Source organism: Marmota flaviventris, chromosome 1 (genome assembly GCF_047511675.1).
Source record: "Marmota flaviventris isolate mMarFla1 chromosome 1, mMarFla1.hap1, whole genome shotgun sequence".
Lineage (NCBI taxonomy): Eukaryota > Metazoa > Chordata > Mammalia > Rodentia > Sciuridae > Marmota > Marmota flaviventris.
Window position 1 is genome coordinate 48,167,701 of NC_092498.1, and position 14,059 is coordinate 48,181,759.

The 14,059-nt window shown below is 36.0% G+C and overlaps 1 protein-coding gene across 2 annotated transcripts in view; it reads left to right on the plus strand.

The window, feature by feature from the left end:
* Positions 1 to 14,059, plus strand: part of Cped1 (cadherin like and PC-esterase domain containing 1) — a 253,823-nt gene that overhangs the window by 45,304 nt on the left and 194,460 nt on the right. For both annotated transcript variants that reach the window (XM_027926517.2, XM_071612805.1), the window contains one exon: positions 9,114 to 9,220. In XM_027926517.2, coding sequence (XP_027782318.2) covers positions 9,114 to 9,220 — 107 coding nt within the window. The remainder of the gene's footprint in view (positions 1 to 9,113; positions 9,221 to 14,059) is intronic.

A 14,059-nucleotide genomic window follows, 5' to 3' on the forward strand; every position in this document is an offset into this window, starting at 1 on the left:
CACTATGATATATTCATATGTACATAGGAAGGCTAGATAAAATTTATTGCACTGTTCTTCCCTTGTCCTATCCCCCCCAACCCCTCGATTTCCTTTTTCTACTCCACTGCTCTTTCTTCTATTTTGATGGAATACCCCTACCCCCACCTTTCCTTCTTTCTGTCTTTCTCTTTTTTCCCCTTATTTTGAACTAACTTCCACATATCAGAGAAAGCATCTGATCTTTAATTTTCTGAGTTGGGCTTATTTCATTTAGCATAATAGTCTCTAGTTCCATCCACTTATAGGCAAATGCCATAATTTCATTCTTCTTTATGGTTATATAATGTGCATCTTGCATGGAAGTAATTATTGGTGTTGCATCCCGATTGGTTTTGTGAAACAACACTCTAAGTATCAAATTCTTTGGTGAGATCTGCAATTAGGACATGAGAGTTTGTATCTAGCTACAGTTACATAATAGCTATTACCTTATTTCCCCTGGAGAATTTGTTTATTCAAACATTTTAAAAACTGAAGTTCATCCTTTATTCTGATATTCTTAGTTTTTGTCTAATGTATTCTTTCTGTTCCAAGATCCCATCCAGGATACCACATTACTTTTAGTGTCATATCTCCTTTGTTTCCTCTTGATTATGACATTTCCTCAGACTTTCCTTACTTTCAATGACCTTGACAGTTTTGAGAAGTAATTCTCAGCTCTTTGGATGTCCTTCAAGTGGAATTTTCCTGATGTTTTCCTCAACATTAGATGGGTCATAGTTTGGGAGTATGACCACAGAGAAAATGCATCTTCCTTATCACATTGCAATAAGGATATTGTATGGTTTGGATATAAGGTGTCCCCCAGTAAACTCGTGGGATAGACAATGCAGGAATGTTTAGGGGTGGAAAGATTGGATCATGATAGTTTTAATCCAATCTGCAGACTAAATCATTTCCTGAATTGATAGTTTGAATGGATTACTGGATGGTAATTTTAGACAGGTGAGAGTATGGCTAAAGGAATTAGGTTTCTGGGGATGTGCCCTCGGGATTATATCTTTTCTCTGGCTCCTTTCATTCTCTCTCTGCTTTCTGGCTGCCAAGTATTGAGCAGCTTTCCTTCCACAGTGCTCTTCTGCCATGATGTTCTGCCTCACCTTAGTCCCAGAGCAATGGAGTCAGCGGATCTTGGACTGAGACCTCTGAAACTGTGAGACCCAAATAAACCTTTCCTCTTCTAAGTTGTTCTTGTGAGATGTTTTGGTTCCAGAACTGACTGACACAGGCATGTACTATCAAGCTGACATCGCACTGTTGGTGTTAACCTGATCACCTGACTGGGGTTATATTTGTAAGGTTTTTCCACACTGTAAAGTTATCCTTCTATTTCTGCTTTCCATGCTGAACTCTTGGGAGAGTCACTATACACAGTTCTTATTTAAAGTGGGAAATTATGCTGTATCTCCTTGAAGGCAGAGTACCTACATAACTTATTTGGACTTCTTTTGCCTGGGAGATTTGTTTTTTCATGTCCACTTTTTAATTTACTCAGTCATTTGTTTGCATCAGCATGGACTCATGGATATTCATTTTATATTTTAGGTTGCAATCCAATATTTTACTTGTTTTGTTGCTTAGATTGTTTCAGGTTGACCACTGGATCCAGTGTCTCTTTGACATTTCTCCCATCATTGCTTTTTGTTTGCTCCGTTTGGTTTTGAGTAAAATGATTTTTTTTTTTTTTTGGTTTTTATTTCCTGATACTACATGCCTGTATATTTACTGTTCTGGCCCTTGAATCAGCTGCTTTCTCCAGGCTGAATGTTCTCTCTGATATGTGGATGCTAATCCATGATAAGGGAGGGTAGAGAGGGGAAGTATAAAAGTTCATTGGATTAGACAAAGGGGAATGAAGGGAAGTGAGTGGAGATGAAAACAGGAAAGATAGTAGAATGAATCGGACATAAATTTCCTATGCTCACATATGAATACATGACCAGTGTAACTCCATGTTATGTTCAACCACAAGAATTGGATCAAAATTGTAATGGGTTGTATTCCATGTATGTATAATATATTAAAACACACACTCTTGTCATGTAAATCTAAAAATTACAAAAAAGAGTTTATTTCATGGGAATAAATTCATCAATTTCTTTTAATGTCTTTCTTAACAGTAAGTTTCTTCAGAGCAGGAATCTTTTATTTTGCAATGTTTAAGGATAGTCGGGATTTCTTGAGGTCATGAGTAGATTAGAAGACTTTCAGGAGCTCAGAACTCTTCCCAGAAACCATCTCAATGATCTCTATCACCTTTCCCATGGCAGAAAGAGGTCAGCTATCAGGACAGAAGAACTGCATCCCTGGTGTGTCTTTAGAGCATCAGGGAGCGAATGGTTTGAAGTTTCTCTATTGTGAAACAAAGTTTTCATCCTCAGCCCTGGAAGGGTATGGAGATAGGGCAAACATCCACAGCCAGGCTCTTGGGGATCAAGAACCAGACTTAATTACATTTTGTGGCCATGTTCTGTAATTTATTGAGGATCTCAAGGTTTTGTTTATAATTCTCTTAAAGTTAATTCTGAAAGTGGAAATTCTCAATCCAATAAACATCGACTATAATGATTGTTAGAAACAATAAGGTGAATGTTTCTTGTCTTTAAAGAACAGCCATGAATAAAATTAATTATAAGCACTATGTTATTGTTCTGTAGATCAATCACATTAACAGTACAGAATAGGGAACTGTTTAATGCAATTTGAGAGATTTAAGACAAGCTATAGGTATTTGTACTGGCTAATTTATGTCCCAGCAGTCTTGGAGAATCAAGCATAGGCCCTAATTTATCATCAATAAGTTAAAAATGTTCTCATGAATGTAATACCATCTACTAATTATGATAAAGGATGGCTACTGAGAAAGTATGACTTTGTTATTCAGCAAGAATTTTAAAATCCAGTTGTGAAAAGAAAGTTATACAGACAGAGTTGTGAATGTATACAAAAACCTTCTATGTTATATTATAAAGAAATATTATGAATTATTTTAAAATTAAACATCTTGGGGTTGGAGGTATAGCATAGTGATAGAGAGCTTCATTTGCATGCACTGGAGGAAAAAAGAAATTAAACATCTTTAATTCTTCACCCTAAGGAAAACAGGTTTTCTGAAAATATTATAGTTGTATATTTATGGAATATGATTGTCTAATACTGTTAATAAATAAATGAGGATTGGTTTCTGTAGCTTTGATAGTTATGTGTCCTAGAAACTCTCAGCCCAATTAATTTTCCAAGCCATACTTTATAAATCTGCTTCAATCAAAAGTAGAACTGTTCATGAAAGAGTTTCCTCTCTTCTTGGAAATTGCTATTTGTCTTTATAATTTCTGTAAACACAATGAATAGTTGGCTTTATTTTCCTTTTGTTGGATTCTCCTCCTTTTTCCTTACTAGCTAAGAACCCAAATATATCTTAATGTAATTTTTAAAAACTAATGTTTTTCTTACTATTCTTCCATTTTTGATTTTTATGATAACATTTCTACAGACTGGATTTTGATTATGTTCTAATTATCATCTGCTGCTCACAGTCAGTTATTTGCTCACTTAAGCATTTAACAAATATGTAGCAAGTACTTACTTTCCTGTATCCCAGCCACTACCATAAGTACTGAGACTAAAGCAAGAAACAGAATACACAGTCCCTGCCCTCAAGGGGCTTATATTCAAATAAGGGAAGACAACTAATAAACAAATACACAAGAAATATGCAACCTGTCAGTTGTAAATGCTGTGGATAAAAATGAAGCAAGAGTGAACTTGATGGTCATAATTTTTTTTTTTAAACAGCATGCCAAAGTTCTCATTCCTGAAGAATAAACAGCCTTCATATGATGATGCTAATGTGAATGCTGCTATCTCAGAGTTCTCTGTTTTTCTCTAGATTACTGATCCTGCAGACCTTATCAAGGAGGGAGGTCATTTGTGAGCCAGGAAACAATTGTTTGCTTTACCTGGCAGGCTGCCTGAAAGAGACTGGAAATACTCTAAGGGCAGCCTCACTCCTAAGGGCAGATTCTGGATTTTTAAAAAAACAAAACAAAAACCTTTAAAAATAGCTCTTACGTTTTTAACACTGAGATGTTAGCTGGCTTATGACAACACTTAGAGATATAAGCTACAGTCTCCTGTTGTATGCCTCAATTAATAAATCTGGACCTTGATCTCTCCTTCTAAAATAGGCTGTGAGTCCTCATCTTTTCTGGAGCAAACACTGTGAGGCACGACAGTGATGGGTGTTATCAGCAGTAGTTCTAGGAGAGGTGCCTGTACAGTGTTCATGCTTTTGTCATTTTCGGAGGAGAATGGAACATCCGCATCCTGTTTTCCCTAGAACTGTGCCCTGTGACCTCTCTATTCAAGACCTTGGCTGGTCTAACCCAGGAGCTTTGATTTCTTTGTAAAATGAAAAATATAATATTAACCTTCTTAAAATAATTTATGGATTTCTTTTCAAAAATAGGTGAAAGTCAACTCAATATTTATAATTTCTGAGCTCACAAGCATTTGGGAACTATTTAGTTCCTTTTATGTATGAAGATTGAGTTTAAATTACCAGCAGCAGTGCTAATAATGCAGTGACTATTATTGCTGTGTATGGGTCTAGAATACCTGAGCTATACATGTTAGAGTCATTCTTTTTTCCAAGGTCCCAAGAGAAAATAGATTCATTGAACAATACCTGAAAAGGAGCAATTTGATGATTTCTCCCTGTGTCTCAGTCTACTCTTTTGGAAAGTATACAACAAGGTTGTTGGAAGTACTTCATAAATTAATACATGAAAGGCATCAATAGCTACATTTTTTTCTGTTGCCTCCTTGTTCTTTGAAGGGATAACGGTGCCAAGGACATGGCCTCCAAAGCTGGCTTTTCTGTATTCAAATTGTGTTCCCACTACTAACCAGATAGATAACCATGGATAAATTATTGAGCCTCTCTGTGCTTCTAAAAAAATACTCAGTACAGTATTGTGTGGAATACATGAGTTAATACAAATATTTGGAATAATGCCTGGCACATTATTAATACTCAAGAATTATTAGCTGCTGATATTCATATCATTATTATTACTAATTATTTATTTGTTATGGCTTTGGACCCCAAATTCTAATGCAGTATTCTAAAGAGCAAAACTAAACCACACCGAATTCTCATTTTTCTCCATGCCAGGAAAACCTAATAAACTACCATCCAAACTAGCGAAGGTCTTTGCCTTTCTCCCCCTACATCCAACCATGACTTCTTGGCTCTTATAATTCTAATGTCAATCTTCTAGGGGCAGAAGGAGCACATTGAGAAAGATACCCCAAAAGAACATTTGCCCCCATGCCTAGGAAGAACCTGTCCTAGGTCATTTGTCACTAGGGTATTAGCCCCAAAGCAGGCACACATGATAAAGAGTCCAAAGTGAGCTTTTGAAGGAGAAAAGTTGTTGTCAGTCCACTCATCCATGGCTCATTGGCCACTTTATTTCACAACCTAACAAAAGAGACATTGCAAAAAAGATTTCCACAGACCACTCTTATTTGTCCAGGCTCTGAGAGTAACAAGGACTCTGAGAGGCCCCACTTCAGTTCTTGCCAATTTTAACACAACTTACAAAATGTACTTGGAGTTGAAATGAACTTCCTAACCCTTGTGGAAGACCATGCCAAATCTTCTGGAGATCAAAGGGTATATTCAGACATTTCTCTGCAACCCATGGACCAAACAATAACTTGCCTGAATTCATTTTAAGAAAATCACTTTATCTAACTCATTAAAAGCTGAAAAAAAATGAATATCAATTGACCAAATGACCAAGGAATAGAGGAGACCTGGCATACCAGTATTTTCCAGCAGGGCTAACACTATATGCTGCTACGAAATGCAGAACTGGGGCAGACTTAGGGCCAGGTGGAGAACATGTGGGAAGCTGGCACCAGCCTTCTGCTGCCTTCAGGGACCTTGTGTTTCCAGAGCTTCCAAGTTTTCAATGAAGGCCAAAATCTGGAATTTTATGTGGATTGTGTTGACATTTGCATTTTGGCAAATACTTAAAATTAAAGCAAAACCAAAACAAACTATGCAGGCCAAAGGCATCCCATCTGATGTCTGTGTGCCTCCAGGCTTGTGATCTCTGCTGTAGATCCTTCACATTGGCCAGCTAGATGTCCATACTTTTAGCACTTGGAACATTGGCCCCAAGCCCCGCCATATATATTAGTTTGTAATTTTGCTAAGATATACATCTTCATCCCCAATGCTCCAAGGATGTGATTTACTTAGTTATTGTATGTGCTTTGTTCCCTCTCCAGTTCTTACATTTTACCATGGCTTGTAATTTCTTTAATCAAAGTTGAGTACACAGAATCTCTCATGAAACAAGAAAACAAACAACAATAAAAAATTCTTTTCATAAAAAATTAAAATGGAGCACAGGAGTGGACGGGGGAAGGGAGTTAGTTACCCTGTGATTGTTGGAAATAGAAAGGTAGAGTGGAAAGAGCTACTGAATGAATAACTGGTAACTAGAGGTTTTCAAGGTTGATATAGCAGTCAGTGAGGGGAATAGGAGTTTTTGTGGAAACAATCAGCATTTTCCAGATCATGGTAGCAAGAATTAGGGAAGAAGTATATGAAAACAGCTCTTAAAATTTCAGTTATACTTTACTTCATTTAAAGAGAAAATTTATGTGCTACAGAGTAGTTTTTAAATTATTGATTTTTAACTTAAAATATTAATCAAATACTTTTGAGAGAGAAGGTTTCATCCTTATGAATGTCAAGAAACTGTGTGATGCTTTATAAGTTGTCCTAAATTTCCTTGTAGTGTTTTAGAACTAGATTGCTAAGGGCAGTAACCGTCTGTTCTTTTATTTTTGCTGTTTTCTTTCATATTTCTAGTACAATATTTCTACTCATTGGAGGTTCTCAACAAATTGAATGTTTTGAATTATTTAAATGTGTCTTCCAGCTTTAGACATTTATGGGTCAAATATATATTTCTGTTTAACAACTCTAGAAATCATGTGTGTGCCTTCTGAAGCAAGGGGTAGCATGCCTTAGAGGAGTATATAAAAATATATACTCTGCCTTTAAGGCTCAAACAATGCAGTCCTTAATTTAAAATCCTTCTCCTTGCATATCTTTATCTTCTTAAAATATTTAGTTGGGAATCTTATGACAGGAGGTTGTTGTTTGTTTGTTTTTTTCCCCCTAAGGTTTTAGTATTTCCTGGGCTAGAAGTGATATGGAATGAAAACAGATTTGAATTCTTTGAATCCAAATCAAAGGTTTTGACTGAAAAAGCCAGCTGCACGTTTAAATCGAAGTATTGGAAGCATCATATTGTATTTGGTTCTAGCTGTCAGGTTGGTTTAAAGATCTTCCAAGGGAGGCTAAATGGAGCATGGTGGATCTTTCAAGCCTAAGGCCGGATTGCTCTAACAGCAAAGAGATTTCTCTCATCTCCAAATCGCCTGCACCATTTCTCCTTTCCCCTGTGGCCTGACTATTGTGTTATCTTCCAACATCTTGGTATATGTTAAGCCAAGAGAGAAGTTCTAGGGCTTTGAAGTGTCCAAATCCCTTTGCTTGTCTGTAAGGTTTCTCTTCCAGCAACAAGACATTTGAAAACAGAGGAACCAGTAGCCCTGATAGCACAGGAAGAATTTGATTGGTGGAGAGTGGAATTTTGATCCTAATTGACATAGGGCCCTCTGCCTTGTGAGTCCCTTCTTTTATGAAGCCTTTCTTTGGAAGCATTATGCTTCTCAAGTGGGAAATTTGAAAAGAGAGGGATATGGATAAGCTGATTATTTCCTAAACTTTTCAGAAATCACTATAACTAATGTAGGAAGTGAAAGGTGAGACCTGCATGAATAGTTACTTGGAGGGAGTGTTTATCTTGGGATTGTTCAACAAGAGGCAATCTGTACAGAAATTATTATTTTAATACAAAAATGGGGAAAATTTCCTAAGCAATGTCAATGATTTTCTACATTGCTCAGTGTCCCCAATTTCCCTTGATTATTTTTGGGATACCTATTTATATATTATCAACAACATTAAACATTGAAGTGTCTTTCTTTCTTTTTTTTTTTTTTTCTCCATGAGGAAACACTTTTATTATCCTATTAGGAACTGGTTACCTAGTTATTCTTTTTTTTTTTTTTAGTTCTGGGGATTAGAACCCAGGGCCATACATATATGCCAGGCAAGTGCTCTACACTGAACTACATCCCCAGCCCCTAACTAGTTATTCATTCTTTCAACAAGTATTTTTAAGATACCCATTTTGTACAAGGCATGATAATATATATGCCAAAGAGAGTAGAGGAAAATAAATACACACACAAATGTTATTTTTAAAATGTACATATATTTTTCAAGAATGTACTTTCCTGAGATTATTTTACAAGTTACTATGATTTACTGACAAAGAGCTTTGTTCTTTGTGAAATAGCAGAAATATCACTTGCATTGGTCCACTGTACCCTGTATTTTGAACTCAACTGTGCTGTTTATAGCTACATCACAAATTTCTTTTACACAAACCTATTTTGTTTTTGTTGAATTTTACTTTCTGCCTCACATACTCCTTTTCTTGTAAGAAGTTGATGAAAGTGTATTTGATGTTTATATCTATAAAAAAGTGGTAATATCCAAACCTAGACAAAATGTGTTCTTTTGACTTTTTATCATTATTTGATTTCACAACTTTCTTCTATCTTTAAAGATTGCAGAATTTTCCTTCCTTCTAATCTTCAAATAAGAATTTATAAATTTATAAAATTAGCAACTTAAATTGTTGTAATTTCAGTCTTTTAAAGTAATTTAATAATATCTTTTCAAATAATTGAACTTTCTCTACAATATAATATAAATATGTTAATCCTGTTAAATTAGAAAAGTTGAATTTCAATTACTGTGAATATTGGCTTTTTCTTTGAAGTAAATTCAGGATCCCTGTTACTTGTGTTCTAAGATTTAAATAATTATATTTTTTAATTTGAGGAACTAAATACTACCTTTAAAATATCTCATAAAAATTGTTTTCTTTTCCATATTCTTTTGTTGTTAGGTGATTTGAGCTCCTGGGATCTGCTCATTTGTCTGCCTTCAAGGAAAGCTGATGGAAAACCCTGTGTGTCCAAGGAGGACATGTGCAAGTTAAGTTCACATCAAAGGGTAAATACTCTTAAAATGTGCATGTACTTTCTTGAACACTGCATTTTAGCTACACAATGTTTAAAAGAAAAGTCTTGAAAATTAGAACCATTCTATATTTAGAGAAAGTTCCAATGAGCTGTGACTTACACAGTTCACCATGAAATGACAACAGTTTTTTGTTTAAAGGGATCTTCCCCAGCATCAGCTACTATCGATACTGTTATTGAACTTGGTAGGACTCCAGCTGTATCTAGAAGTCTGTAGCCTAGAGCGTGTAGCTGACCCTGGCCACATATTCATCGAAAGATGTAAAGTTTTCATTTTCTAAAACACTGGTCAGACTTTTTCAAATTCGTATTAATATCTGAAATTACGATAAAATTCATACAATTTGTTATTAACTTTTAGAATTGACATTCACGGTTTACTGCCTATATTGTGTGAACTTTTGTAAATGCTTTTAGAAAGTTAACTAAAAATTAGCCAAGGTCTATTTGCTGGTCACTATGCTAGAAAAATTGATGTGTTGTTGTTACTTATAACTTCTCTGTGAGAAAAGTGTCCAAAGCAAGTTATTTTCCATTTCCTAAGTGGAACTGTAGCATCCCACCCTGAGTACCTGATATTTCTGCAATGACAGTTTGGGTTACTCTTGCCTTCTTTTAACTCTGTACTCCCTTGGCCTTCTAGCTGAGCTTTCTCTTTGTAAATCTTTGGCCATTCCTTCTCCTCTCTTCATGGCTATCTTATCCCTTGCCACTCTTTAAATGCCCAGGTTCCTTAAAAGCACTCTCCAAATTTCAACCACCATTTGTAGTAGATGCCTTCTTAAGTTTTCATCTAAAATTCAGAGCACCTCCCAGCCTTCAGGCTTGCCTACGCACAGGCTTACTGAGCACTGCCACTTGGACATCCAATATACACTTCAAACTCAGCGTGGTAAAATATGGATTCATTGTTTTCCCCAATAAATTTGCTTCTGCTGTTGCATACAGAAACTCTGGACTGCTTCTCACAGCTTCTGTTCTGTTGGTTACAAGCATGATCAATCACTCCATCATCTCCTAAGATCCAAATATGGTCTTCAACCCCGCAAGCCCTTCCTTTCTTTTGTCATCTATATCCTACCAAGAGCCAACTGAGCAATGTGACCCCTAACATTATCTTCATATTGTTTCTACTCTCTACATTTACACTTATGGATCTTTTTCTGGTCAGAAATCAGCACTTTTACCTGGATAATACTAAATATTCATCACTGTTTTTTTTTTTTTTTTCCAAAGCAATATTTTGCCCCTGAAATCAATCCTGACCTCTAATGTCAGATGAAAACTACAAAAAGATGAATTGGGCTTGTGATTCTTGTGTTTAAAATCTTGAATAACTTCCCATTAACTCAAGAGTAACATCTAAAATATTTATGGTGCCTTAGCCTTCCAGCAGGAAATATATGCTACATTTATAAGAGTAAAACCGAGGAGAAACTGAGAACTAGACAGAGATGTTGGCAGTGTCAAAGAAACAAAAGAGATTGTGAGGCATCTAAAGTTCAGCAATATCCTAAGGTTTCCACCACCCCTGGTCTTAAGACAAGTACGGAGAAAGAATGTGTCGTTGTTACTTATATGGAGAAAGAATGGTGTAGCCAGAACTTAGTGAGAAAGTGTTCTCACTAGGAAGAAGCTTTAAAGAAATGTAACCTTTGCCAAATTACAGGCCTGAAGAAAGGGAGCCTGAGAGATAAGAACCTAAAACTCTCTCCGCCTAGGCACCAATCTTCTACCACTGCCTTCCATTGGTTCTTGTCAACTTAGTAAGAAAGAGTCTATGGTGCCACCCATAAAAGTCAGCCTGCTGATAACAGCAAGGTGGGAAGATCTGGAAAGGAAAGCTTCTCTGTGAATGGACCTGCCAAATAGTTCTCTTATTTTTTTTCTAGTTCAGATGTTATGCTACAAGCAATATTACATTGATTATAGATCCTTAAACATCTATGCTGTTTTCTGTAATATACCTTTATTTTTAGTATTTTGTTTGCCTGGAATGTCTTTTCTCTTCAATTTTTACCTCAGTGATTTTAAACCAGGAGATATTTTTGTCTTCCTGGAAATATGGGCAATATCTAGAGACATTTTGGGGTCTGTCACAACCTGTGTGTGAGTGGGGGTATACTCCTAGTATCCAAGGATGCTATTAAATATTGTAATGATGCCCACAACAAAGAATCATACAGCCAATATGTCAATAGTACCAAGGCTGAGAGACCACCATGTACTGTCTTTGCTAAGTTAGCCACTTAAGTCTATTAGACTCAGTACCACCACCACTTTCTAAGGATTATCACAGTTCCTCAGGTTTATCTCTAGTGTTTTTTAAAAAGCATCATATTGTTTATTCTTTTTCTTTCACCTGCAAATGAAAGCCAGGTTTCACCAGCAAATGAGGACAAATGAGTTCACACTGGCATTAGTATTGATATTTTGTTGGACCATGCATACCACCCCCCAGCAACTTTCCCATCAATTTCCCCAAGAGGGATCTCCCATATTCTTAGAAGTAGTGTTTGCATGCCCTGTTCTTGCCTCCTGTTTCATCCCACCATAGGAAAGGCCAGTGAGGAACATTCTATACTAATGTGGATTCTGCTGCTGCTTCTGTGACAGATGTCTTCATCACCCAGGTGCCTACATAGCTGCATAGTTCTCAATATGCTCAAAGTCCTTGCATTTCATCAGTTTCATCTGAACTGGAATTAGATGTAGAACAATGAGAATGTAGCTTTCAGTATCTTTTCCTAAAATTAGAAGACATTAGACACTGGGCTGTCTCTGAGACATTTGCTAGCTTTAAATTTACATGAGAGTCACAGGACATCAGTGGAATATGTGATGAGGACAGAATAGAGCAGAATATCCAGTGATGGCAATGGAGAAATTGTATTAATCAGTGTTATCTGTAGCAATAGAGCCAATAGAATGTGCATGTAATTTTGCATTATTAGATAGGCTGACACAGTCAGAGGCTGGATATTCCCACAATGGTTTTCTGCAAGCTGGAGAGTTGGGGAAACCAGTAGCTGCTCAATTCAAGAAACTGGATGCCTAGGAACATCAGGGACCAATGGTGTACCTCAAGTCCAAGGCTGAAGACCTGGAATGTCCCTGGAGAGTCAGTGGTATGAGTCCTTGTCCAAAAACTGAAGAAACTGGAATCTGATGTCCCTGATGATGGTAGCAGCAAAAACTGTACCCACTCAAGATGAATCAAGCTTCTGCCCTTGGTCGAGTTCCCTTGAGCTTCCTCCTTCTGCTTTTTGTTTCATCTGGGTTCCTGCCTTATTGGATGGTGCCACACTCATTCAGAGTAGGTTTCCGCACTGTTTACTTACCCACATGCCATTTATTTCTGGAAACAGCTTCACAGACAAGCCCAGGAGTGTGCTTTACCAATTTTGTAGGCATTCTCAATCCATGCAAGTGGACAACCAAGATTAACCATCATAGAAGATGATAATAGGGATATAGGACAAATAAATTAAGAAGGAAATTACAAAGCATAGTGTCAGTAATGATGAGATTCTGTTTCTAATTTTAAGTTTTGAAATAGTTCTATCTTTATAGAAAAATTACAACAATAATACAAAGTTTCTCACATATCCTTCACTGAACTTTAAGGTTAACATCTTACATAAACATGGTACCTTTATCAAAACTAAGAAATTATCATTAAAACAAAATATTCAGCAAATTGTAAACAATATGCAAACTTTCTCATTTTTTAAAACTTATATGTCCTTTTTCTGTTCTAGGAGTCAATCTAACAGCCCTTATTATATATAGTTGTGATCTTTCTATAGTCTCCTCCAATCTCTGACCATTCCTCAATCATTTTTTTCCTTCATGACCTTGACATTTTTCAAGTACCAGTCAAGTATTTTGTATAATGTTCCTCTATATGGACTCACCTGATGTTTTCTTTTTTTTCTTTCTTGCTTTTTTTCTTTCGATGCTGGGGATTGAATGTAGGGCCTTGTGCATACTAGGTGAGCACTTTACCACTGAGCTATGCCCCCAGATTTTATCTGGAGTTTTATAATAATATTACAGATTTTTGAAAGGAATGTCACAGAAATTATATGCCTTTCTCAGTTCATAATATCAGAAGGCATGTGATGTCTGTTTGGCTTTTTTTTTTTTTTAGTAGTGATGTTAACCTTCATCTGTTGGGGAAGATGGCATCTATGGGTTTTTCCACAGTGGAATTACTGTTTTTCCCCTTTGTGATTAATATATATCATAGGGAATGATACCTTGAGACTGTGTTAATATCTTCTCTTTAAACTTTGGCCTAATAATTTTAATATCTAGAAATAGATCTTTCCCACAATAATTATTATTCGATTCATCTAATGTCAATTTCCTATTTCTCTCATTCCATTTACAATAATTTACTGGAAATCTTCTATAAGAAAGTTCTTTCTATCAATGTGGTTATGTCTGGATTACTTTTATTTAAAAAAATAGAAAAAGTCTCATATGAGAAACTTCTTGTCTTGAGGCTTACTTTTACACTAAATTTATACTGCCATTTATCAAGATTCAGGCCACAAAATCCCTGAGAGGCTTTCCTTGTTGAATGTCTCAGTAACATTATTCTTGGCTTTATCAAATCATTCATTTATTTTTTATCCATTCATTGATTTATTCATCTATCCCTTTGTTCGTTCTAATTATTTATTAAACATCTGTATTAAAAACTGTTTTAGGCACTGAGAATATAGCTGTTAACAAACAACATAGACAAAAAAAAACTTCCCCACTCTTAGGGAGCTTAGTTACTTATATGGAGAAAAAGGGA